At 41.1% G+C, this 25,038-nt stretch overlaps 2 protein-coding genes across 5 annotated transcripts; one reads left to right on the top strand and one right to left on the bottom strand.

Moving 5' to 3' along the window:
- Positions 1–22: 22 nt before the first annotated feature.
- Positions 23–16,345, top strand: ATF1 (activating transcription factor 1). 4 transcript variants are annotated; one of them, XM_019497569.2, is made up of 8 exons: positions 23–142; positions 4,886–4,954; positions 6,183–6,311; positions 8,199–8,299; positions 10,282–10,412; positions 13,308–13,490; positions 13,595–13,754; positions 14,402–16,345. In XM_019497569.2, the coding sequence occupies exons 1-8, from the start codon at positions 38–40 to the stop codon at positions 14,544–14,546; spliced, it is 1,023 nt and encodes a 340-aa protein (XP_019353114.1). In that variant the 5' UTR covers positions 23–37; the 3' UTR covers positions 14,547–16,345. The 4 variants fall into 4 exon arrangements, with proteins under 4 accessions (XP_019353114.1, XP_019353115.1, XP_019353113.1 ...); XM_019497568.2 differs by having other exon boundaries at positions 30–142; positions 4,886–4,998; positions 13,595–13,758; positions 14,402–14,533; XM_014603305.3 differs by having other exon boundaries at positions 32–142; positions 4,886–4,998.
- TMPRSS12 (transmembrane serine protease 12) lies at positions 14,694–24,139 on the bottom strand. The gene is made up of 5 exons (XM_059719045.1): positions 23,938–24,139; positions 23,604–23,853; positions 21,081–21,352; positions 19,441–19,583; positions 14,694–19,008 (listed from the first exon to the last, which is right to left on the bottom strand). Exons 1-5 carry the CDS (start codon positions 24,137–24,139, stop codon positions 18,766–18,768), a joined length of 1,110 nt encoding a protein of 369 aa, XP_059575028.1. The 3' UTR covers positions 14,694–18,765.
- Positions 24,140–25,038: the final 899 nt, after the last annotated feature.

A 25,038-nucleotide genomic window follows, 5' to 3' on the forward strand; every position in this document is an offset into this window, starting at 1 on the left:
CAGGCAGCACGTCTAGCCCGGGCCTCCGAGGGACTCGATGGTCGCGGCCCGCCCACCGCGGAGTCCCGGCCGGGCCTGCGGCGCGGACGATGCCGGCGGCGCCGGGCTGCTGAGGCGGCGCCAGGGCCGCGGGGCTCGCGAGGTAAGCCTCGGCCGGCCCCACCAGCCGCCGTGTCCGCGCCCCGGGCGCCCGCGGCCTTGTCCGGCGCTGTGCCCGGCCCGGGGCACGTGCGGGTGGTTCCTGAAGTGGGGGGGCGTCGCGCCACAGACCCCGGTGCGCGGGCGCGGGGGGCAGCCGTGTTTGCGCCCCGCCAGGCCTGAGGGGGCCGGGGCGCTTCGCGTCGGGGCGTAAAGCGCCCCAGGGATCTGGTTCGTCCGCCTCCACGTGCAGTTTGGGTGGGAAAATCTGTAACGAGGAGCAGGCCGGGCTTACTCGCCCACCGGCTTCGTGGTCAGGAACACGGTAGGTCGGCGTCGCCCGCCGCTCCCAGGTTTGCCGTCGCGTCGCTTGGTTCGTTTCTTGGACCTTAAAAAAAAAAAAAAAAAAGGAAAAGTCCCTCCTCTCTTGTCGGGATTACGGATCGCGCAGGCATTCGGGCGGCCGCAAGACCGTCGGGTCCCCCAGGGGCAGGAAGTCGGCCGGGCGCGAAGGATCGGACTCGAGCTAGTCGGTCGAGCCGAAAATCGGTGACGTCTGCGATCCCGCCGAGACGAGCGTCCAAACGTTTCTTGGACGTGTCCGGAGTAGGCGCTTGCACCGCGTCCGTGGGCAGGCTCGGACGGTGAAGATGTTTGTCCTTACGTCCGGCCTAAAAATGGTCTTGCAGGAGTTGGCGAGCGTCCCCGCGGTGAGGAGACGTCCCCCAGCTCCTTGATGTCCTTGGTATTAATCGATACACAACAAGTAAATGCACAAAGTGACTCGTTTTCCAGCGAGCTGTGTCGTATGTTGCTAGCGCCACGCTTGTAGGTGGGCCGTTTTCAATGCTCTGTTTTAAATGTGAGGATGCTCGTTTTAATATAATCCTTTTTTCTTTTTCTTTTTTTTTTTTTGGTGGCTAAGCCTTAAAGACCCGGGTCTAGAAATGGCTTACGAATCGTCAAGAGACAAGGTTTTTGTGGGGTCGTCATCCAAATTCTGGCATCGCTTCTTCTGGGTATACCCAGGGGCTCCCTTAAAAAGTTGCTCTGTGGCTAGAGCATTATGTCTTGTTTCTCCAAGTGGGAAACCCTCCCTCCACATAAATGTTGGTCTGTTACTCGGAGATAAGGAAAAGTACTCCGTTGTGATTCGTGCTGTCTGCTTTTTGCTCAAAGGTTGGCTGTGTCCTTGGGGTGGAAACTGTTGTGCTGCCTCTTCTGCAGCGTTCTTGTGCTCACTTTTTTTTTTGCAGCATGTTCCCAAAGGTGCTGGTTGTTTCATTGTTTCCTGGGGTTTGTTCTCTTTCCTCCCCCCACTTCATTGCAGCCATCGACTGTCTCTTCTCTTGTTCTTAAATCATAATGCCCTCAGTAGAGGAACTGTCTTTCTTTAAGGAGTGGAAGGGTTGCTTATTATTAAGCACTGGACCAGGACTGGGAAACCTGGGTACTATTCCTGTTTCTGCCTCTTGTGTGTTGGGAGGCCTTGGGCAAGTCCTGTCACCCCCCTGCCTCTGTTTCCCCATCTGTAAAAAGGAGATGATGCCAGTGACCTCCTTTTGAGATCTGTTGATAAAAAGTACTGTGCGTGATTTGAGTAGTGGCATTTTTATTATTTTATACATGTCAGAGCCAGGGGCCTGAGCTCTAAGCACGGCTCTTAGACCCATCTGTTACATATTGAAGGAAGATTCTTTGCTAGCTTCCTGGCTTGTATTTCCAGGACTCCTTCTCATATTGCATATGCTTTTCACAGATTTCCAGGAAGCTGTAGGTCAGCTTTCATTTGAGTTTCTTCCCAGTTGCTGTCTATTGGATGTACAGTCTCCTGAAGTATCCAGTATTCAAGTAACATGTATAAGACTTTAACAGCCTTTGCCTGTGGAAAAGGGACTTTCCTGTTGAGGTTTCTGCTGGGGTTTTGGGAATGTTTTTCCTTAAAACCGTCTCATGTCTGCAGTATAACATCATTAGAATTAACCAAATTAGTGCAGTACATTTATACAAAACTCATACTTGAATCCCTTTTAATGTTGTCATTCAGTATTTAAAACTATCCTGGTAAGACCAGTAGCAGATTTGACTTGGGAGAAACTTTGAGATCTTTAAAAATTGATCAGCTTCTTCAGATATTTCAAAATCCAGTAGTTGGAATCCTCAGGCAGGACGCTTTGTACCTGAACGCTTGTCTAATATCTTTCCCAACTATATGGTTGGTTCAGTAAAAGATGTTACCAAAGAAACCTTGCTTCTTGCATAGACCCTGAACCTGTCACGGCCACAACAAAACTCCTACCATAATGCAGAAATGAGTTTGAAAGATTGGTTCTTTGGAGCAGATGTGTTCTGCACAGTGCTTGGATTTCAGAGTCGGTTCATTTAGACTAAGATCCTCAAGGAAGTTTTTTCTTTTTTTGTAAATGGTCATCCCTACCTACAGTATTATAAAAATAACTAATTATTTGTCTTAAGCATCAGTCCTCTGGACAGTGCCAATCACTGCAGCGAATTCCCTACTTCCAGCTTTCCGTGTTCCATGAAAAACTTTTCCTTCATCCCGAAACTATGTAGTTGGCTTCCTCCAAACAAATGTTTTATTGTTGTTGGAAGTAGTTGTGGCTGTGGTGTTAAAAGCTGAAATGCTAGTAAATTTTCCCTACTCAGTATGCAAATCATTCTTTGGCTGAAAACTTGTGGCTTGAGGTTGTTAATTAGAACTGTTTTTCACCCTTGAGAGTAAAGGTCTTACTGAATGCTGAATAGGTAGAAACCGCTGTCTTTTAAAAATATTATTAGAAATATCTTCCGCAAAAAGCAATATGTTTTCCAGACAGATAATCTGCTTTAGCAAAGCAGAGACCTCTAGAATTTGTTGCACGTCACTGGGTAGTATATTGTGCTTCCTTATCCTGTGGAGGATGCAAGTGCCACAAATCAAATACACAATAATAGTTGTTTGCTTGTTAAAATAGTTTGCTGTTTCTTTTCATTATTGACAGTTGTTAGATAAGCGCTTTTAAGTGCTATCTGAAATTAGAGAGACAGTCAACTTAAAAGTCATTTTTCTGGCTAAAAATACAAAGGTAACACCCAACAAGAGCAAAAACGCCTTGCTATATTTTTTTAGTGAACTCTTGAGCATTTCAGATTGACTTTGTTTTTATTCCATTTAATTGTTTAGTTAGAGTTAGTTTGTCTGTGTTGCAGCAATTCATACAACAACAGGACAGAGTGTTTCAAAATAAGAAATGATGTCTTGAAAACTAAAGGAATTTACTTGGGGTTTTCTGGAGTGCCAGAAATTACTTTTAGTGTTTTTGCATTTGACTCAATTTCAGTGTGATGGTTTCCTATTAGCAAAGTGGCACGGTGTAGCTGAACAGAAATGCAAACTGCATGTTTTTGTTCTATAAGAGTAGAACTGATTTTTACCACTTCTTTCATATCCCCTTGTTTTGTGCATTTTGTTAGGACTCAAATAAAAAAGGGTTCACGGCGCTGCCTGCGTGTCTATAAACTGTCTTACATTTTTGGAAGGTTCCAGTTGTCTCTCAGCGGTGTCAGATTTGACCAATTCTTAGTTTCTCTTTTGAAGGTGCTGTTTCACACATCTTACTTACTGTTCCCCTCTCATCAGTTTTCTCATTGCCGAGCCTGATCTTGCAACTTTACTGAAGTGAGTTCTGTTGACTTCAGTGCAATTTCCCCAGATGAGTAAGGATTGCGAGAGCAGGCCTCTAGACTTCACACTTACTGACTTTTTACCCTCTGCGTGTACGTCAAGCTGCAAGAGCTGTGGTTGATCTCAGTAGGGAAAAATCAATGACTCACGTTTCCACAGAGAGAAATGTAATTTCCAGTCTCATAGCAACTGCCCTTGCAACTGTTTCAAACCTTGTGTGACAAAACATGTAATGCTTACAGATCATCTTTTAATGCCTCCATCCAGTCTGCCTGCTCACCCCATCCAAACATATGCATTTTACATTACACAAAAGCTGCTGATTTACAGCTTTTACATTAAAATTATGTTGGATGGTTAAGTATAAACAGTGAAAAATCTGAGGAGGGTGCCCTTGACTTCTGAATATACAGATCTGGTTAATTTTTTTTTATGATCTTAAAAGTATTACATTTTGTGTACTGAATATGCTCTTACACTTGGAGAACAATGCTGAATGTTTTATGACAGTTTTCAGTGATAGTTCAATAAATAGATTGTAAAATCTAGTGTCTGCTTTCTGCTGCTTTGCATCCAGAGATGCAAAGGAATTAAAAGGTAGGCGCATAATCTTCCTTTCACTTAATGGATAGATCTGAATTGGTCCTGAAAAAGTTGAACTGCAGAAAGGTTAAGGCTTCAGAGGCTTAGCACAGCACTGAGAGGCAGCATCATGGGGTGGTATTCTGGCTTTTCCACTGATTCAGTCTGTGGGTTTGGGCAGCTTGCTAACATGTCTGTTTTTTGTTTTCCCCATATGTAAAAGGGGAGGAAAACACCTAAGTATGTCAAAGGAGGATTGTGAGGCTTCATGAAAAGTGCTTCCTTATCTTCTGGTGGAAGCTGCTGTAGAAGTATTAAGTAGCAGTATTAATTATGGCTGGGACTTTCAGTTAAGCTTGACAGAGCGAAGCATCCCAATCCTATTGAAAGTTAATGGAGGTAGGGGACCTCACTCCCTTTGAAACTTCCAACTTATATTTTATCCATAACTGAATTGATTCCTTATTTATTTTCTTGTAGTTGATATGGAGGAAGTGCACAAGAGCAGCAGTAACAGTTCAGCGACACCTCCACAAACCACTGTACAAGGTACAACACTACAGGCAACTCACCTCTCTCACGTTGCTCAACAGGTAAAGCAAGGGCCAGGCTACAGCAAATATTTCTTAAGAATTAGGTTAAGAGCAATCTTTTGTTTTTAAGCTAAGTGGTTTGATAGGGGGGTTTTTTTCTTTACATACTCAGGGAGGAAGAAGACAAGCAAGTAGAATTGTGAGAAGCATGCCGGTCGTTTTTTTCAATAGACTCCACAGAATGAATATCCTTGTACCTTATACCATTTCAGTGCTGAAAATTTGTAGCCATTTTTTCTTGTTAGGTTTTAAATATTCAGAAATGTTCACCCAGCCAATCACTGAGGTAGCTCAGCAATATGCAGAGGGCATTTGCAGCTCCCGTGAACATCAACCAGAGATATGGGCACACAGAACATCTAAAGCACTTTTTATTTTGAAGCATTTGGGCAATGTCTGTGTTTTCTCCTTGCTGAGCCCAGGATCATTTTTAAGACACAAGCCCTGCCCACTAGTTCTCACTCTGCTTGTGCCTGATGCCAGCATTTAAACAGAGTAGGTGGCTTTTAGGGTCCTAAGTGTGTACCGCACTGCCTCTGCAAGCAGAGAAGTAATGTACATGTGGCTTAGGAGTGGAGTAAATACAGTTGGTTTGAGATTTTGTCTACAAATGATCTCTTATATCCCCATTGAATCTTCTTTAGTAAAACTAATAAGTGGAAGACTGGGAATGTTGTCTTTGTCCTTGACAGCTTTTTCCTAAAGTACAGTAACAGCATTTTAAGAACTCATTTAAAGTGAATGGCATGTTTCGGACCATTTTATCTAGAAAAAAAAATGTTCCTGGAGAAAGTCTGCTCTTCCTTTCCTGTCTGCAAATTGGTGCTGTTTTGTAGTTTACCTTCTATGTGCAGTTCAGATTTTAATGAGAAATTTAGATATAATTTGAGGCAATAGGTGAGTAGTGAACATGAGCGAACAGATTGCAAGCAGGTAGCAAAATATTTATGTGCATGTAGGATGACTACAATAATTTCACATTTTGACTTGAGAGAACAAACTAGCATTTAAAAGGAAGTTAGACCACTGTATGAGTATATTCTTTTTCTTTTGAGAGAGAGAGTTTTGGTTCTGATGATGCCTTCATCTTTTCTAAAACAAATAGTACAGGTATATCTGCATTTTCTCTGTTGCTGTTCAGAGAATACAACTGCTGTTCTTACTAAATCGTTTATTTGTTTTAGATGTCTCTGAGAGGCCCAACTCCACTTACAGTTGTTCAGCTTCCTGGAGAACAAGTACAGGTTCAGGGAGTCATTCAGACAGCTCAGTCATCTTCTGTAATCCATTCACCCCAGGTGCAGACAATGCAGGTAACAGAGCACATAACTTGTTATGTATATAGACACATTTGTGAAGAGCCTTGAAAGTCTTATCTGAATGAGTTAAACTCAGCCACAGTGCAGCAAGGTGTCACAGCCAGTGACGTATTGATGAACATTCTGGTGCATAAGGGATACCAAGGAAGACAAATTATAAATTCAGGGTCTGAAAACACTTTATTTTTAGGTATACTTTTCTTATTTAATGACTTCTGCACTTTGCAGTGAACACAGGTGTCCTTAGAGTTAAGGTTGAATATCATTTTCCTTTTTTCAGGGTTATATATTTTAAGTCTGTTATCTACTTCAGCTCAGTGTTGGCTGCAGTGAGCCCTCAGAACATCATCGGCACTGAACTTGCAAATTAAAATGGTCAGAGTGGGCAATAAAATGGCTGGGAGAATCCTGATAAAATGGATTAATTTGCCATTGCGGTGTAATTCTGTAGTATACTGAGTGCTTCTTGCCTCTTCAGTTGCATTCGTCAGATCAGTCCCTGAAAGAGAAATGTACTTGCTTTGCTCAGAACAATTTTAGCATCCAACTTTATGTATGATTGCTACCCATTCAGTGCCAGCGCTTCCTGTGGCAATGCGCAGCAGTCACCACTGAACCCAAGCCTTCTCCTGTTGTGACTTGTGAACTTTGTGACCTAGTTGAGAGACAAAATGTACGTTAGCAGCGTTCTTTAAATGTTGATAGCAAACCCTCCTCTGCTGACTGTACAGTGACAGTTAACAAAGAGAAATACTTTTCCCCGAGTCTTAGGCACTCTTGCTGAGACAAGTAAAAGTTTCGTTAGCTTCTATTTAACACGGAACATCAGTGGAAAAAAATGACCTTGCCAACAGGAGGAGGATCCAATGCAATAAAAAAAGATCACAGATAAAAACTATTAACAAAATATCAGCTTGAATTGCTCTATAAATATTCTTGCATATTTATTACTTCCTAAGATACTGCTGTTTTAAATGTTCATTTTCCTTGGTTCACTGGAATTATAAGTTCACTGACTGACCAAAGTATGTGATTAGTTGTCCTATAATAATTTTTTTGAATTAGAAGTGCCTCTCGCAATCCTTCCTCAGGCGATTTGTATAAGGGAGAGTACATAGCCCTTGTTGAAGGGGGCCCAACTCCTAAAATTCACTAGCTGCTGCCAGGATTATTGCTTTTGGGCTCTGTTTGGTGAACAGAATGGGAAATCTTCCTCCAGTGCTGCTGGGGTTCCTGATGTAGTTCTTGTTTCACATAGATGCAATTTAGAGAAGAGATAAAGATTTTTGTGGGTGATATCTGCTCTTGGATCAACAGTGTGGTTGGATAGACTTAGAGGAGCTTTTGAATGCAGTGCAGTCTTCTTTAGGTATGGTTTTAGATGTTAGATTTGCAACAGGTTTTTGGGGGTTGGTTATGTCTTTATTATTCAGTTTTGTTATAAACTGACACAGAAAATATATAGAAATGAAATGCTGCAGTCAAGGAATGTAATATTTTTGTAATGTGTAAGTTTTTCAAATAATGTAAAAAATGCGTAACTAGGCAGGTATTGAAGATTAGTCTATCACATGTAAATCACCTTAAAAAGTAGTCAGGTTTTGAGGAAAAACACTTCTCTTCAGGTTTGTGCATCCATAACATAACCAGAAAGGAACTCAGTTTCTTCTCTCTTTGAACTGGACCACATACCATAGGCCACTCAGCACACTTGCTCTACACGTGATGTGAGACAGAAAATAGGCACGTGTATATTTGCCATTTTACTGGTGCTTTTTGGTGGATATTTTTGGTTTTGTAAAATTAAAATATTTAAGCTGTCTTGGCTATTTCTCATGTAGCATACATCACAATAATGTATGGGATGTGGGTTTTTTTTAGGTAACTTCTTTGTCAGAGAGTGAGGATTCTCAGGACTCATCAGATAGCATAGGCTCTTCACAGAAAGCCCGGGGCATCCTAGCCCGTCGCCCATCTTACCGGTGAGTACTTCGTAAAAATATTTACATTGAAATAATTTGGTTCTTATTTTTTCCCAATAATGCAGAATTTTAAATGAAAGCAGATAGCAAAAATGATTATGTCTAATAGTTCAAGATAAATTCACTGCTGGCAAAGCGTGAAAATTCATTGTCTTCTGGGGAGTTTTAGTGACTTGCACCAAAAACGAGGTTAAAGTTTTATATATGTGGTTAAGTACATTGCTGAATTGTTTATATAGCCCAGTGAGTGTGAACAGGGCTCAGTCTCTACATCTTGTCTGGTTTTTTGGTATATATAGTAATATATAATCTTTGTGTGGTGTTAGATTTAGTTGGTGCATTTTAATTCTGTGGTGAGTTTGTGTATTCAGAGAGCAAAAAAGAGGGATTCGTTTAAAAGAAAAATTGAAGCACCTTGTTTTTTTCACATTATTCTGACAACAAAAAATTGCAAACTAATTTTAATTAGATTAGTGCACACACAAACCCATTGTGTTGTGAGAATCAGAATTGGGTTTTATACCAGGAAAGGTTCCAATAGGCAAGTTTGAAATCACTGGAAAATGTTTATGATGGAAATTCCAGTGCAGTCTTTACTGAAGTGATGCAGCTGCACTGCTAGAACAAATCGGGGAAAAATCTGACATCTGCAGGAACGTGTTGTATTTCAGCAAGTCTGGCTGGAAAATGTTGATGAGCCACTTCAAAACATCCAAGCATTGGGCTTACAGCACATCATTTCACTACAGGTTATTAAAATATATTGTAAATATTCATTACGGGGGCTTATCTGTTAAAAAAACAAACTGGTTTTTTTAGAGGTTAGTAATTCAAAATCTTATTGGCACTTATGGATACAACTGCTTTAAAAAATCAGTGCCTGTATTTAATTATTTTTTGTATCTGTACCGGAAGTAGTTCAAACATTTAGAGGAGAAACTATTAAATATGGACGACATTACTTGAAGAGGGTACAAGAGGATACTCCCAAATGAAAAGCTGTCATATTTGTTTCACATTCCTCAAGTTTCTTTTTTCAGACTGTCTGTTTATTGATTACTATTATTACTGAAGTATGATGATATATTTAAATATTGTATCAATGTTATCTTCTAAGAATTAGTGGAAATCTATTGAATATCAGGATTTCTTGACCTAAGAGTAAATACTAACAGATGTAAAGCCAGTGTTTGCCTTGAAGGATAGCAAAGCTTGATGATAATTGAAATATGAAGTCAGTATATCTGTAGGTATAGTCTGAATCTCTTGCTAAAATACCCAGAAACCTCTAATTTCAGACCTGAATCTTAAAAAAAAAAAAAAAAAAAAAAAAAAATGCAGAAAAGTAGCTGTTTACATTAATTTAGTTGGAAATAAAGACTTGTGAATACTTTGTGATTGGCTAATCCAAAGCAACTGGTAGGCTTCTCTCAATTTGGCTGCAGCCAATGAGCATGTATGTATTTGGTTTGAAATGTATATTAAATTACCATGTCTCCCTTTCATTTATAGAGTTAATAAATGATTAATACTTGTTATTCATATCTATAATGGAGTTTTTATAAACTCTTTACATGGAATTTTCATATAAAGTATACCTCCATTTGCAAATGTAATCCAGCTGATTCTCATTCGCTCTACTTGAAGAAATGATGCATCTCAACATATAATCAGTTTTTGTCTGAGGAGGTAACAAGACATTTACTGATTTGTCACATTACTTCAGCCAGTCATAGGTCAGGAGTTTTCTTCTGTATGTAACAGTGTGCTTTATCAGCTGCATGCAGCATGTGTCTATAGTAAAGGCGGTGTTGGCTGATATGTCTTCAATTACAGCTGCACTTAGCACAATTTTATAAAAGTGCCAGCAGTAGAGAAGTACTTGTCTGCAACAATTTTTTCATTCCTCTTCAGAGGAGAAATTGCCAACCAGCTTGCAAACTTGAGTTTTCTATCAGTGCTAATGACTTTTTTTCCCATAGAAAAATCTTGAAAGACCTGTCTTCTGAAGACACGCGGGATAGAAAGGGAGATGAAGAAAGTCCTGGTGTCTCCACTGTTACATCTATGTCTGTTCCTGCACCCATCTATCAGACCAGCACTGGACAGTACAGTATGTTAAATGATATATAAACCTAATAGACACACACTTGTTACATTTCCTCAAAGTATAATTGTGTGTATGTATGTATATGTGTAATATATTTTTGAGACTAAGTTGAAACAAAAAGGGGATGTGAATGTGAGGGTTAACAATGAATTATAGTTGGGGTGTCAAACCATGAGGCCCCGCAGGCTAGACAGGTGGCACAGGCCTGATCTGCTGACTGGATCGGGCCCATAGGTTGCCCTCGCATGCTAGATCTGGCACCAGCACTATGTGCAGCATGTGCCCCCAACCAACTCTGTGTGCAGCATGTACTGCATGCTTTGTGTGGATCCATTCAGACCCCTAGACCACACTGTGGGCCACATGATAGGGATCTAGTCCATGGGCCTTATTTTTGACACCCCTGGATTACAGGTTTCAGTTGTAATTATTGTACTGGCTAGAGACCCCCATTGTGCTAGGTGCTGTTCCTTTGTGCAGACAGACCAACCCTGCATCGGAGCTTGTCTATTTGGATCATAAGATTCTTGTTTGAGAAAAAGGAAGGACTGTTATCCGTTGTACAGATGAGGAAATGAGGCAGAGAGATGGAATAATTTGTCCAAGATCATAGAGGAAGTTGATGGAAGAGCCAGGAATTTCACCCTGATGTCTTGACTCTCAAGTTAAATGTCTTAACTGCCAAACTAGCTTTTAATCCCTGCTTAATCACCTCCTTTCTAAAATGATTTGCTGACCTGTTTAGTACTGGTCATAACTGTTTGCTATAGTGCCTTCCATATGCACTCTGGAACTAGAATCCCCTTTGACTTGGTTCTCTCCAATGGTGCTCAGGTGATTTTTCTCATCTTCCTTGCAAGTGGTGGACCTTCTGGCAAAGGACCACTTTAATCGGACCTGTTGTGACTGACAACCCTGAGTGTACTGCTGTTCCAGATATGCCTCCTTTCTTGAAGTCATTCTATTTGGGATGATCTGCAAGATGTTTCCCCAAGCGGCCATCGAAGACCACAGCTGGTCTAAATAAAACAAGATAAAGAATCACAAAAGAAAAGAAAACAGTACTTATACAAGAGATTGCATGTATACATACTTGCCTTGTGCATAATGTAGGCTTACTTCAGCATTATTTACAGCATTGTAACAGACTATTTCCTATGCCTCTAGGAAGCAGTCTATATCTACATTGTCTCTCTTGGTCAGATAGTCTGCAAGAGACCTACTTTTCCTCTCACTACCCCAGGATCTGCCCTTCGGGCAAGGACTTGGTCATTTACATCTTTAGAATCACAAAATGTCAAAGGTGTGAAAGTTGCAGCATCATTTTAGCAGAATGTGACAAATTTCAGTGGGTTTTAGGTACTAGCTGGAAAATAAAATGGGTGTCCCCCATTTCTGCTGTTGCTTTTCCAGTAGCTCTGGACATGGTCTAAGTTTCTTTTTCCAAATCTGACATTTCAAGGGTCCTGTTGCTCTTGTCTGCTCTTAGCTAGCATATGAAGTTAAAGTGAAGAATCTTGCTTCACTTGGCAACTATTCCTGGCTAACAGTGACAGAATGTGCCTCTACTTTTATGTTGATTGGCCTTTCGTTGAACAATCTCCATACTCAGTACTTCTTCTCTACAGGAAGCGTGAACTATCTGTCACGGTACCCTAAGCTTTGAAAATATTTACTTGTCAGCTGCTAGTTTGGGTTAGTATTATACCACAACCTTTTTGTTTTGATACCCATGTTAAAAATTAGGAACAAGGGAAGAAATAGTAAAAATATCTGTGCTCAGTTCCCAGAGTTGGGAATGGATTTTCAGAAGAGCTCAGCTCCCATGGTAAACATCTAAATAAATCAGCCTGATTCTTCAAGTATATTTGGCACTTGACAGTTCCCATTGAAAATAGCAGAAAATTTTGCCAGGTACTCAGTTTTTGAAAATCAGGCCCTGTGTCTTTTATCTTTTAGGGGTTAAATGAAAATACAGGCAAATATGTAAGTTTTTTGCATTTATTTTTTTTATAATAAAAATGTCTACATATAATAGTCACATTTGTTGTTTCCACCATCAACCTCTCTTGCTAACCACGTTGTCACTCACCACCGATGTCACAATCTAATTAGTCAACAGGGAGTTTGGATTGTAGCAGAGGGAGGACAGGACTGGAGAGGAGAGAAGGAAGCTCTGCCTCTACTAAGGTGAATTTTCACAGGGTACAAGCTACTAGATATAAATGTATACAAATTAGCCATAGCTTTTGGGGCTCTTGTCCCAGCAATAGTGTACAGTTGGGCACAGCTAATTTAGGGTATGCGTTTGCAGTGAAAGCTGTCTTAAAAGCTCTACATTTGGTTCGAAATTTGAGCCCAATATAGATTTGGAAAAACCAGGCCAGCATAGATGTCTTTGTCAGTCGGGAAGGACATGCAAAGTTTTTTAATACTACATACCCATATATGTTTGCAGCCCAAACACTGCAGCTCTGTGCTTATATACAAGCTTTACCAGTAAAAGCAACTAAAAGTTGTTGATGAGTCTGTTTAATCTTCGTGCTCTATGAAATGCAAACAGCAAACAAGCCACGTGACTGTGAAAAGTAAACCAGGCTATTTCAAGTTATCAGTTTTAATAGTGCAAAAGATGTTAACATCATATTACACTTGTTTTATTTGTTTGGTTTTTTTTTATAATTACATAGTATGAATCCAACAGTATCTGTCAAAAAAAAAAAAAGCGCGTTTTAAAGTTGGCACAAAATTAGCTTTCAGATCCTGAGGGTAATTGCTTAAGATAGTCTGTTCTGTTGTAAATGGATATTCTTATTGTAGATTCATTGTATTCATATCTCAGAGATACAGAAGAAAAATATATTCTGTGTATCTACCATATTTTTCCTCTCACTGAAGTTGCTATTGCCACCAATGGAGCATTACAGCTGGCCAGTCCAGGTACAGATGGTGTACAAGGTCTGCAGACATTAACAATGACAAATGCCAGTGGTCCCCAGCCGGGGACAACAATACTACAGTATGCGCAGACGTCAGATGGTCAGCAGATACTAGTACCCAGCAACCAGGTGGTAGTGCAGAGTGAGTATGCCTTCTACAAAGGGCTTAGACATACTGCCCCCCCAATCCACGTGTAGTTTTCTAAGCCTTCTACAACGAAATGTCTTACTCTCCTGTTCTAACAGCTGCATCAGGAGATATGCAGACATACCAGATCCGCACTACACCAACAACCACATCCCTCCCTCAGACTGTAGTGATGACCTCTCCTGTCACCCTGACGTCTCAGACAACCAAAACAGATGATCCACAGTTGAAACGAGAGATAAGGCTGATGAAGAACAGGTGTGTAAGTTCCCTTGTACTGCTTTGCAATCGCCTTGCCTAGCTGAAAGTGGATTCTTAACAGCTCTACTGAACCATAACTTCCGGTATCAGGGGCACTGAGTCACCTTGAACATCACACTTCTGCCAGTGAATTATTTTTACCTGTTATAGTTGACTGACCTCTAAGAGTGCTAAGCAATGAGGGAAAAATGTTTCCCCTCTTCAGTCTGTTTACGTTACTTAGAAGTACTTTTTGTACTTTAGTGCTCACGTAGTTTACCTATGTATATAGCGATGATTTTTTTTTAATTAAGTGGATTTTATATTTACTACCTATTTAGTGAAAGCTGTAATATAAGTACTTGCTTTTTATATGTTCGGACTTATGAATCCCACTTAAGCAAATTTGTATGCATTATTCTTTATCCTCGTTTCTGAAAATGTTAGAAATTGTGACCAAAACATGTTACAAATGTTGTCCCACTGAAGTTGGGGATAAGGCTAAGAACGTTTTTTCCTTTCAAGCCAATCACAATTTCTTTATTTAACCATGAAACGTTAGATTTGGTGCCTGCCTACAGGTGTGGTAGCTTCCAGTGGAATAGGTACTCAAAACAAATTACATTCAATGTAAAATAATTGACAACTTCTGCCTTTGATTTTAGAGAAGCTGCTCGAGAATGCCGCAGGAAGAAGAAAGAATATGTTAAATGCTTGGAAAACAGAGTTGCTGTTCTGGAAAATCAAAACAAAACTCTAATTGAAGAGCTAAAAACTTTGAAAGATCTTTACTGCCATAAGAGTGTATAAGCAAAGGAGGCAAAACTTTTTATGGACTGTCTGAATTTCAGAGGGGAATTTTTTATACCGATTTTTAAAAAACAAAAAAATAAATAAATAAAAAAAAGCTACATGAAAGGTCAGAAATTTTAAACTTTTCTAGCAGGCTTTCACAACTTAAAGACTGTAAAGATTTTATTTACAAGATGGTGACAAAATACAAAAAAGGAAACAAGAAACCTAACCTAAATTCTTGCTGGTGCAACTGGAAATATCATTACATTCAAGATTATATCTACAATAAAACGACATGCACATTTTTACCTGACAAGTGACTTGAGTTTCCTGAACTAAAAAAAAATCAATTTTGTAACAGCAGCAATATTTTATTACAATTCAAATGTGGGTAAATGGAATCCTTCCCATTAGCTTACCAAGATTAGCAACATATATAACCAGTATGTTTTAATTTCTTATTGTTTTCTGATCCTTATCTTTTATTTCAGTTATTTGTATGTAAATATTTTTTATTTCAACCTGTAACTTCTAACTTACAGGTGTAGAAGATAAAAAGAAACTAATACTTTGATAAAAATATAAGTTATATTTACTTGTCTCAGCTGGCAGTTTGTTTAAAGGGCTTAGGGTTTAAAGGGCTTTAGGGGTTTTTGTTTTATGAAATGTTTGCTGTGTTTCTCAAACGGAGGTTTCACAGAAAGCAATGCAAATTATTTTTCAGGCCTAATCCTGGAAGATGTCCAAGGCACATGAGTATTAAGGTGTTGGCAACTTAAGTGTATTAAACACATCCAATTACTTTAAACCTAGTTTTTGGTAGAATGGGTACAGCTGAGCCAGAGCTGTTGAAAAATGCTTTTTAAATAGTTGTGTTCTTGATTACTGTGTGAGATAAGCTTCTATAATTGAAAAATAAATTGTGTGCTGATTTATATGTACAACTGAACATGCATTGCTTATTCTGCTTGGAAATCCTACTGTGTTTAGTTGTAAAGTTTACACACCAAAAAAGGAACAGTAAAAAAAAAAAAGAGCTAACGATACATACCAAAGGGGTTAATAAGGTTCTAATATAGGGCTTATAAATTTTGAAAAAGAGTGCACAATTACCAAACTTATTTTGTAAGGTAGGCGATATTTTACAAAAAATGGTATCTTTGTAACAAAGTAGTCTATTAAACAGTTAGATGGTGGGTATATTTTATAGTTAAACTAAAATCTTTACAAATTCTGAAATTGAATTTATATGCCTATTTTAACAGTTTTTACTGTTTATACAGCTCCTTTTAGTAAACAAATAGAATATTTTATGTCTCAGATTTTCAATCATATATTTTTATGGATAGTACAAAGTAAATTTAAATCCTCTGGGGTGGGAAATATTTGAATTACTCTTATATGCATCTCTAGGCAATTTACAAAAATAATAAATCCTAAAAAAATCTTATTGGAAAAAATAGGTTAAGTTTTTTTGGCATACTCAATAAAGCTTTGCATGTGTTTGAACTTAATGCAAAATGCTATCAGGAATTTTGGTATGTATCATTTTTATTGGTTTTTTTTTTTTCAAATGAACAATTAAAGGATATTTAGCGTGATCAGGACTCTTGGGTACAAATAAAACCGTATATAGGCATTGCTTTTGCATGAATGGTAATGCACTATTTTTTCCATAGTTTTGACTGCATTCTGGTTCCAGTTATATGTATTGGAATTGCACAACAGACTGTGTTACTACTAAGAGGCAGTGCTGTGTTTGACTGCGTTGTTCTAGCCCAAACAAGTGGAATTAAAGATTAATTTACTTCCTACATGTGTACTGCTTATATGAGGTCACTCGACATTTGTTTGAGTCGTCAGTCTTATTTTTTTTGGTTTGTTTGTAGTACCTGGCTTCCTAGCCAGCATAGACTGTTTGCAGATAAGTCAGAACTTTGCACTACATGAGCTGTGGTAGTGACTTGCATGTTATCTTTATAAACTTCAGCAAATGCAACTGTCATGGGACATAGTTCCCTCTACAGTTCCTAGAAACAAAATGGAGTTCACAAATCATGTACAAAAATCTTGAAGAAGCGTTTAAAATGCATTTGTTGCTCAGCACTGGTAAAAACTGCAAGGCTGGCTTTCAGTATTTATGATGGAACGAACCTATGCTAAGAGGTGCAAACTGCCTTATGCTTTCTTTAGGAACGATGGGAGTGTAGGATAACGAGCATTTCTCAGAAGGCATTCAGCACCCTTCTGGCAACCTCTGCCCTTGGAGGTGCACAAAACTTTCATTAACTTGAAAAGGAGACAGGTGTGCATCTGTGAGCAGAGTTTGACTATCAGAATTAATGCTTTACCAAGCTCACTAGTTCTCCTGGATGGTATTTGGATCCTGACTGTTTGCTGTTTTTCTGTTGTTTTTTGTAAAGATCCCTTTATGGCAATTTTTTTTTAAAAAGCTGACAAATTGCAAGGTTGTATTAGCAGCTGATTCTAGCTCCACTTCACCACTGAGCTGAATTGAGGGCTGTTGGTTGAAGTCATGTTGGTTTAAGGGCATAAGCAGACAAGGTTCTTTGGGTAGATGTGATATCTTTTGAAGAAGGGTGCCTGTGCCCAGAAAATTGCAAAGAACAATTTTACCAACTATTTAGTTGGTCTAATAAAAAAGATCACATTTACCCAAAGAATCCTGCCTAGCTGCTGTTGAGAAATACGTTAATCAGTTACTATCCCGTTGATGTAATGTTTTAAGAAGCAGGAGCTTAGGCCTTTTTTATTATTATGGAAGCAATTGTACTGGCTTGTTCTTGCAAGTGTTTTTTTTTGGTCAGGAGGAAGTTACCTGGCAACATGCATACAATTTGCTTATATATATATGTGGTAATAATTACAAAACTGTATCCAGAAAGGAATGTAAATAAACACTGAATACCATCGCTCCATTTCTCTCCAAACATAGGTACATACTTCATATGAACTGTAAATATTTGTTGAAATATAGGTGGCTGCAACTATTGACCTCAGTAATAAAGACCCCGAAATAAAATTCTAATGTTTGTTGTTTATTGAATCAAAATTAATTGCTAGTTAAAAGGAAACTGTTGTCCCAGGTTCAAAATACCCTTAAAATTAAGATTATAGTAGAAATTCCTAAGTAAATTTTCTGGCTATCTGTGTGTAGATTTTTGTGGCTTGTGGAGGAAGGGGCTATCAGTTTTAAATGAATCTTTGCCATTACCTACAATTAGAAAACACTCTATGCTTTGCTGCTAGTAATCCAGCAGAGGGAGCATGAGCTAGTTTAAAAATCCCTTTTTGCCTGTAAATGCTGACCACACCTGATTACTAGAGCTGAAAAGAGACTGGGTTTAAAAAAAAAAAAAAGACCAAAATTATTTCTGACTCCAGTTTATTATTTATATGGTCAGTGTCACATTTTATAGTAGAAAGATTACTGTTCATTTCTCCTTATATTTGTGCTGAACTCAGTGACGGGTAGGAACGGATTGTACAAATCACACACACTTTTAAATAAATACAGTAAGTTGTATTTACCTGAAAAGGAGGGAATGTTCCTTCCTAAATAATTTCTATGCAACTACATTCCCACAGAGTGTGAATTTACTGGCATGTTTGGGAATTTTATCTACAGACAAAACTAAATCAGGACTTATCTTGGTGTGAAATGCATTTTATTTCCTAGATGCTAAGATATTGTAATAATAGAACAATAACGTAAATGGTACAATAATACAGAGCAAAGTATAGTTGACCATGTCCCTTCAAGCCTTGAATGGAATGCATTTTGTGATTTGGCCAAAATAATAATTTTCTGCTTTACTTTGACAAAAACTACTGTTTTATGCCTACTTATCAACATAATACATAGCCTTATAATAGACTGGCTTTCATATTTTTAAAGGTGAAGCCCACAGAATATGCTAATATAACTCTATAAAATCTCTCTACTGCTTATGCTTTGCTTCACTTACTTATGACACACAATGATTAGTACCAATTCAAAAAGTAAAAGGCTTCATTATAGGCCATGTATGTATGTGGAATAGATGGATAAAACACCTTGTGCTAATAAAGAAAAAAGCATTTATCCACATTTGTTAATGATAGTTATTTATAAAAAAAAAAAAACATGAGTAGTTGCCCCACTGGACAACGTTCAAGTGGCAACTTGAGAAAATACTGAAATGTCTGTTACACTGAAATAAGAGCATGCTCTTCAGGCAGTCTCTAGTAATATCCACCCTACACATAAGAAGTTCAAGGCCAGTGCAATGCTCATAGCTGTAGATTTGCTGCCCAGCAAAATATGAGTGTTTACCCATCTGTCATACTGAGACATACGCACGTAGATTCCAGGAAGCCTAGGCCGGCCACAGCCAAACCCAAAACTTGTAATCCCTGTCAGGTAGTATTTGCTGGCAGAAGGATCATAGCATGCTAACGGTCCACCGCTGTCTCCCTAAAAAGGAAATAACAAAACAAAACAAAAAGACCCTCCCCAATTTCAGAATAAAGAAACAAAGCAATTCTAATCAGTAATGTATATAGCTTTTATTGATTGAAAAAAACAAAAATTATATCCCGGATACATGGATGGGCAAGGCAAGCATGCATTTGCTAAAACGGATGTGGTTGGAAGACTGTCTACATTATTTCTTGGAGATTCTCTACTCTTCCTCTGCACAGTGCCAAGGAACACTGCTGTGGAGCAAGCTATGTCCACCCAGTACTGAACAAAATCAGACCAAGCGGCTAAGAACAGCCCTCAGCGTGTGCCTGGCCTGCACTCAGGCTCTGATGGGTGTGATTGCTGGCATGTGCCCAGTAAGGTCCCTGCATTAATAACCTCTTGGCTTGGCTACCACCTTTAGAAGTAGAAAATGGGTCTTACCTGACAACTATCTATACCTCCTGATTCATCACCAGCACAAAGCATATTTGCAGTAATCATCCCTGCATACCAATCAAAACCGTTACAAATATCTGAAGGAATAATATATACTTCAGCTTCTTGTAATATACGTGCGCTTTCACCTGTAAGGGAACATAAAATATGTCAAAGCCAGACCACATTCGCTACTCTGAGTCTAACACTTCCGTGCACATTTCTTTTCTGCTTTTGGGCTTTACTTTGTCCTCAAGCCCGCAAACACTCAGATGCTTGCTTAACTTTAAGAATGTGAGTAGGAGCAGTGAATTCAACCAGATTAATACTGTGTCTAAAGTTAAGCTCGCAAACAAGAAGGTATATAACCAGGAGGGAAGGCTTATTTTACACTTCTGCCTTTTTGACTGAAGAAGCTTGCATGATGATAGTATTTAACTTAACATTTCCAAGAAGCCAGGAGGGTTGTCAGCACATCTGATCCTAGCTGTCCTTGGATCTCCTTCCCTTCCACCATGGAAGTGACTAAATGTTGTGGCTGTGCCCACTGCAATTTGTGCAAGAGAGGCCTGTGGAGACCAGCTATCCCACCATGGGTTTATGACAATAAGTAGCCTTAGGAGTCTTACAGTCTTGCTGTGTTTCAGTAAGAACCTTTTTCTAACTGCAAACTTTGGGAAACTGAAACAAAGGTAAAGCAGTTTTCTAGCCAATTATCCCTTGAATAAAGAACACGAGCCATGTTCTGCCCTTAGCTGCACCTCTGAAACCCTAGATTGCTTTCCAGGGATATAACTGAGAGCAGAATTTGGCTTGCATAAACATTTACAGGCGATTAAGGCCCCTGCTACACATTACATATATTACAAAATTAACTGTCCAACTGCACAATAAATTTAGATGGGACACACACAAAGTAATTGTCCTACCATAAAAATCTCTCTCCAGATATAAAGAGCCAATCAGTTACAAAGTGAGTGCTTGAAAATGTGTAACAAATTTAAAGCTGGTTTCTACCCAGCTTTAGTTTGAACATGTGGAAGGGCCCTGAGGATACCAGGCCAGGCTTGACTTGGTGGGGGAAAAAATCATCTTTTTATTTGTAAACTAAGACAATCTTTGTAAAGTTCCATGTTTACTATCTTCACATACGTTAGAGTCCTTTTCAGCATAGAAGTGCAATGTTAAGTAGTCAACTTTTATGGTAAGCAGAGCTGATACCTCTAAGAACTCTCAAATGCATGGTTATAAAAGCTCTTAATTTTTTAATTTCAACTTTATCTCAAAAAGTCGCACCCAATCCTAATGCTATCCAAGCAATAAAACTTTGATACTTTGTCATAACCTCTTTTTTTAGGTGAACAGAGGAGGAGGAGGAAAAGGACCATTATCATTTCTGTAATTAAGAGGAAGATTTTCTTAGTGATAAAGCCAAAAAAACCCAAACATGCCTGGTAACAGCATCTAAGAAAGAAATGCCAAAAAAATTATTTGAAAACAGTACCTTTTTAAGCTCAAAATTAAATCATGTTCTTTGAATGAATAATTTCACTGATAATAAACTGCCATAACCTGAAGCTGATTTCTCTCATCACCTCTTATTAGCAAAAAGAAAAAAAAAGCAATTAAAAGCAGCAGATATTTACCTTTCTCAGAAATACTGCCCCAACCAGTTATGAAGCATTGTGTCCGGTTTTCAATATTTACATGAAAGTGAGCAAAGGGTAAGCAGATGGGCTGAATGTAGTCACTGTAGCCTAAAGATTTATCTAGTTTAAATAATGCAATGTCATTTTCAAAAGTCTCCTTCTTGAATTCTGGATGGATAACAATTTCTTCAACACTGCTTTTCACAGTATGTCTCTCAGGTTTAAAAAGGTTATTTACACCAATCATAGCCCTCCACTGGCTTGGGTCCCTAGAAGAGAATTGTTGTTTTTTTTTTTCCACAACTAAAGTAAATTAATTACTTAACTGTACATTTAAAAAAATGTTTTATTGTTTCATCAACTTTATGTTTGATATTACAATACCACAGTACATATTTGGCACAAATTTACAAGCAATATTAAGGGGATGACCAAATTAAGCACTCAGTTGGGTCAAGTAACCGAACAAATATTGGCATGCTTTTTCATTAAACACAGCAATAGGACCAAAGTCCTTTAGAGGCTGATTTAATTTCCACTGAAGTCAGTGGGAGAACTAAACTATTACTGATGTCAGTGCAAGTTGGTCAAAACGTTACGTCTTTGGTCTGTTATGGAGAAAGGGTAGTCTGCAAAATTCTCCAGAGTATGAAGCACAGATGTATCTTTTGACTGTAACCACAGTTGAATACCACTGCTTGCCAAAATAAAACTAAATAGACCAGTAGTTAATACACCGAAGTCACAAGATGAGAATCCTGGAGTCCAGCGAGGTCCTGATACTGTTTAATATACTTGGGTTCATGGTTATGTCAATACATGGCCACAGGAGCATGAGGGTAAAGATGTTATTGCATGAACTACTGTCAATGTGCAAACATTAAAAAAAAAAAAGACACGAAGAAAACAGTACTATAGGCTGTAGCCATGGATGTTGTTGGTAACTCTCTTTGGAGGGTGCTATTACTATCCTGCAAAAGGTGACAGTTTAGCCCCAAATTGTTGATTTTTGTTGAATAAAAGTCTTACAAAACATAGCAGAACGAAGATGAAAAAGTTGCTGGGATTAGAACTAGAACTAAACCTGCAGTGTTTGCAATCAATCGTTTTGCAACCTGCAGTGAGCGACTACCGAGCAGGTGTTGATTGTAGCTGTGTAGGTCTAAGGACATAGACAGACAAGGTTCTTTGGGTAGAGGCGGTATCTTTTTATTAGACCAGCTAAACAGTTGGAAAAATGGTAAGCTTTCGGGCGCAAGCACCCTTTCTCAGGTGTAGGGAAAGTCTGGTGGTGTTTGTGTAGTCTTGGGTGAAAACAAAGACCAGCCGATTCCCTACGCTTGAAGAAGGGTGCTTGTGCACGGAAGCCTGCAAAGAACCATTTTTCCAACTATTTGGCTGGTCTAATAAAAGATATCAAAACTTGTGGCAGAGGTGACATCTTGTATTAGACCAACTAGATATTTGCAAAAACCCCCAAAAAACCCCACACCTTCTTAAAAATTTTGGAACTGTCTAATTGGTCTTAGAAAAGGGATCACCTCTGCTACGAGTTTTGCTTCTAGACCAATATTTGCTTGGGTACCTAATAACATTTTTTTTCTTTTATTTTTAAGGACATATTTTCATGTCCCAAGTCAAATCAGCCAGATTAGTTCTGGATCCCTTCAATCATTCAAGAACCACATGTAGCCCTGGCGAGTATCCTCCACCCCAAACCTTGCAGCCTGGGGCTACAGGTACTTCCAGATCTTTTGGCGGGCGTCCTACGTGCGGGCCCAAGCCTGGAGGCCTCCGAGTTTTGCTTGCCTTCAGCCAAATTAGAGAGGAGTCTCCCATTTCCATAATTTTCTTTTTTTTAAGGAAAGTTTTTCTTGTCCCAAGCCAAATCCATTCCAAATCCGTGAATTATTCAAGAACCATAAGCGGTCCTACTACCAGCAAACATCCTCCACCTCCGCCGGGGGCTTCAGATGTTTCCAAATCCTTTGGCGGGCATCCGACGTGCCCGGAGACTTGGGGTTCGGATGCCGGTGAGTTTTACTCGCCCTCAGTCGTACGGCCACAGGAGCAAGCCAGGGAGGAGCCTCCCGTTTCCATACAGTGTGCGTAAAGCCAAGGTTAACTAGGCACGACTGACACGGTCCGATCCTGCTATGGTGTTTGCGGTGTTTCCCCCCCTAGGTAAGCGCAGCTTATCTGAGCCCGCAGGATTGGGGTTGGGGAACCGCTGTTCTGGATCCTGGCCTGTCCCGCAGCACGCCGCCGAGGGGGAAGCGAAGGATGGCCGGCCGTAGAGAGTCCTGTCCGCAAAAGGGCGCGACCCTCCGCCACAGGGCCACTTTAAGCGCCTCGTCTGGGTCGGGGGAGACCTGATAAGAGACGTCACATCCTCCCCCAAAACCTGCGCACGCAGCAGAGCGCTGGGGTCGGTGCTGCGCTCCGGGGCAAGGAGAGGGACGTTTCTGCCCCCCCCCCCCACCTCGGCCCAGGGCGTGCTCGGGGGTGGAGGACACCCACCGCCGGTCCCGCGCGCAGTGCGCGGCGCTCAGCACGACGCGCTCGGCCACCAGCGCCCCGCCGCACAGGTGCCGGAAGCCCAGGCCGGGCCGGAAGACCTGCAGGCTGACTTGCCAGGGCCAGGCTCCCAGCGGCGCGTCCCGGCCGCCCACGATCCGCGGCCCCGACAGCTGGTCCACGAGCGGCTGCTCCCCGCACCCTGCCCGGGGGAGCGCAGCGTTACCGCGCGGCCGCCACGTGCCCGCGGGGGCTCATGGGAGATGTAGTTCTGCGGGGGGCGGGGCGCAGGCAAAGTGCGGGAACGACGCCCCGCGGCATGGTGCAGCTAGCTTACCCCTCCTGGCCGTCCACAGCGCCAGGACGCCGGCGCCCGTCTGCAGCAGCAGCAGCAGCCCCAACAGCGGGGCGGCAATGAGGCCCGGCCGCATCCTGCTTCGAAGCACAAAATGGCGGGCTGGCGCGAGGTGCGAACCACGTGACGCGGCGGGGCTGGCGCGAGCGGGCGCCTGCTCCCCAACGGCCGTTTCTGACGTCATGCGGCCCCCTGCCTCTCTTTCGTCGGGTCTCGGGGCGGTTGGCGGGTTGTGCGCGCCCCCCTCCCGTGGTGCCGGCACCAACTGTCAGACACACCTCATCGTCCTGTCACAAATCACACCTACCCCATGGTGCCGTCACGAATTACACGCGCACACACACACACGCTGCCCATGGTACCCTCACATCTCACACACACGTGCACCCTCATAGTCCTGTCACAAAATCACAGCTCCGCATAGTACCACCACAACATCACACACATACACACCCTGCGCACGGTACCCTCACAAAACCTCACACACACACCCCTTCACTCCCCCTCAGTACCATCGCAAAATCACACACATCCACATCCTGCCCATGGTAATCTCACAAAATCTCACCCCCCCACATAGTACCGTCACAAAATCACACGCACACCCCCTGCCCATGATACCCTCACAACGTCTCACACATATTCCCTCATAGTCCTGTCACAAACTCAGGCACACACCCACACCCACCCCTGTGGTACCATCACAAAATCACTCTTCCCCCCCCCCGGTACCGTCACTAAATCTCCCCCCACCCCAGGGTGCTGTCACAGTGACACAGCTGTTGGCTACACTGCGGGTATTTGTTCACTGTCTGGCCTGGGGGCATCCCCACATCCTGGAGAGTGACACCAGCACGGCAGGATTGGCGGAGCTGAGAGCGCAACAGCCGCCTCCGAGCGCCACGAGAGAGCCCAAGTGGGGCCGGGCCGTCGCCAGGTGAAGGGCAGCTGGTGGCGAACGAAGGGAAAGGGCCCATGGGCGCTAGCAGGCGTTCGTGACGGAGCCGAGGTTGGTTGCCTGTTCTTAGGGCCAAGCTGGTCCCTGCTGTGGGGAGAAGCAGAGCGTGGGGACGGGGAGCCGGA

The sequence above is a fragment of the Alligator mississippiensis genome, chromosome 15 (assembly GCF_030867095.1).
Source record: "Alligator mississippiensis isolate rAllMis1 chromosome 15, rAllMis1, whole genome shotgun sequence".
NCBI classification, from domain to species: domain Eukaryota; kingdom Metazoa; phylum Chordata; order Crocodylia; family Alligatoridae; genus Alligator; species Alligator mississippiensis.

Excerpts from the sequence above, each read along its gene's own strand:
- ATF1 (XM_019497569.2), top strand. The coding sequence starts at position 38 with ATGGTCGCGGCCCGCCCACCGCGGAGTCCCGGCCGGGCCTGCGGCGCG. Across the intron at positions 4,955-6,182 it reads TCCACAAACCACTGTACAAG|ATGTCTCTGAGAGGCCCAAC; the intron begins GTACAACACTAC and ends TATTTGTTTTAG. Across the intron at positions 6,312-8,198 it reads CCCAGGTGCAGACAATGCAG|GTAACTTCTTTGTCAGAGAG; the intron begins GTAACAGAGCAC and ends GGTTTTTTTTAG.
- TMPRSS12 (XM_059719045.1), bottom strand. The coding sequence starts at position 24,139 with ATGACGTCAGAAACGGCCGTTGGGGAGCAGGCGCCCGCTCGCGCCAGC. Across the intron at positions 23,854-23,937 it reads GCTGTGGACGGCCAGGAGGG|CCCCCGCGGGCACGTGGCGG; the intron begins GTAAGCTAGCTG and ends ATCTCCCATGAG. Across the intron at positions 19,009-19,440 it reads GAGGTATAGATAGTTGTCAG|GGAGACAGCGGTGGACCGTT; the intron begins GTAAGACCCATT and ends TTTCCTTTTTAG.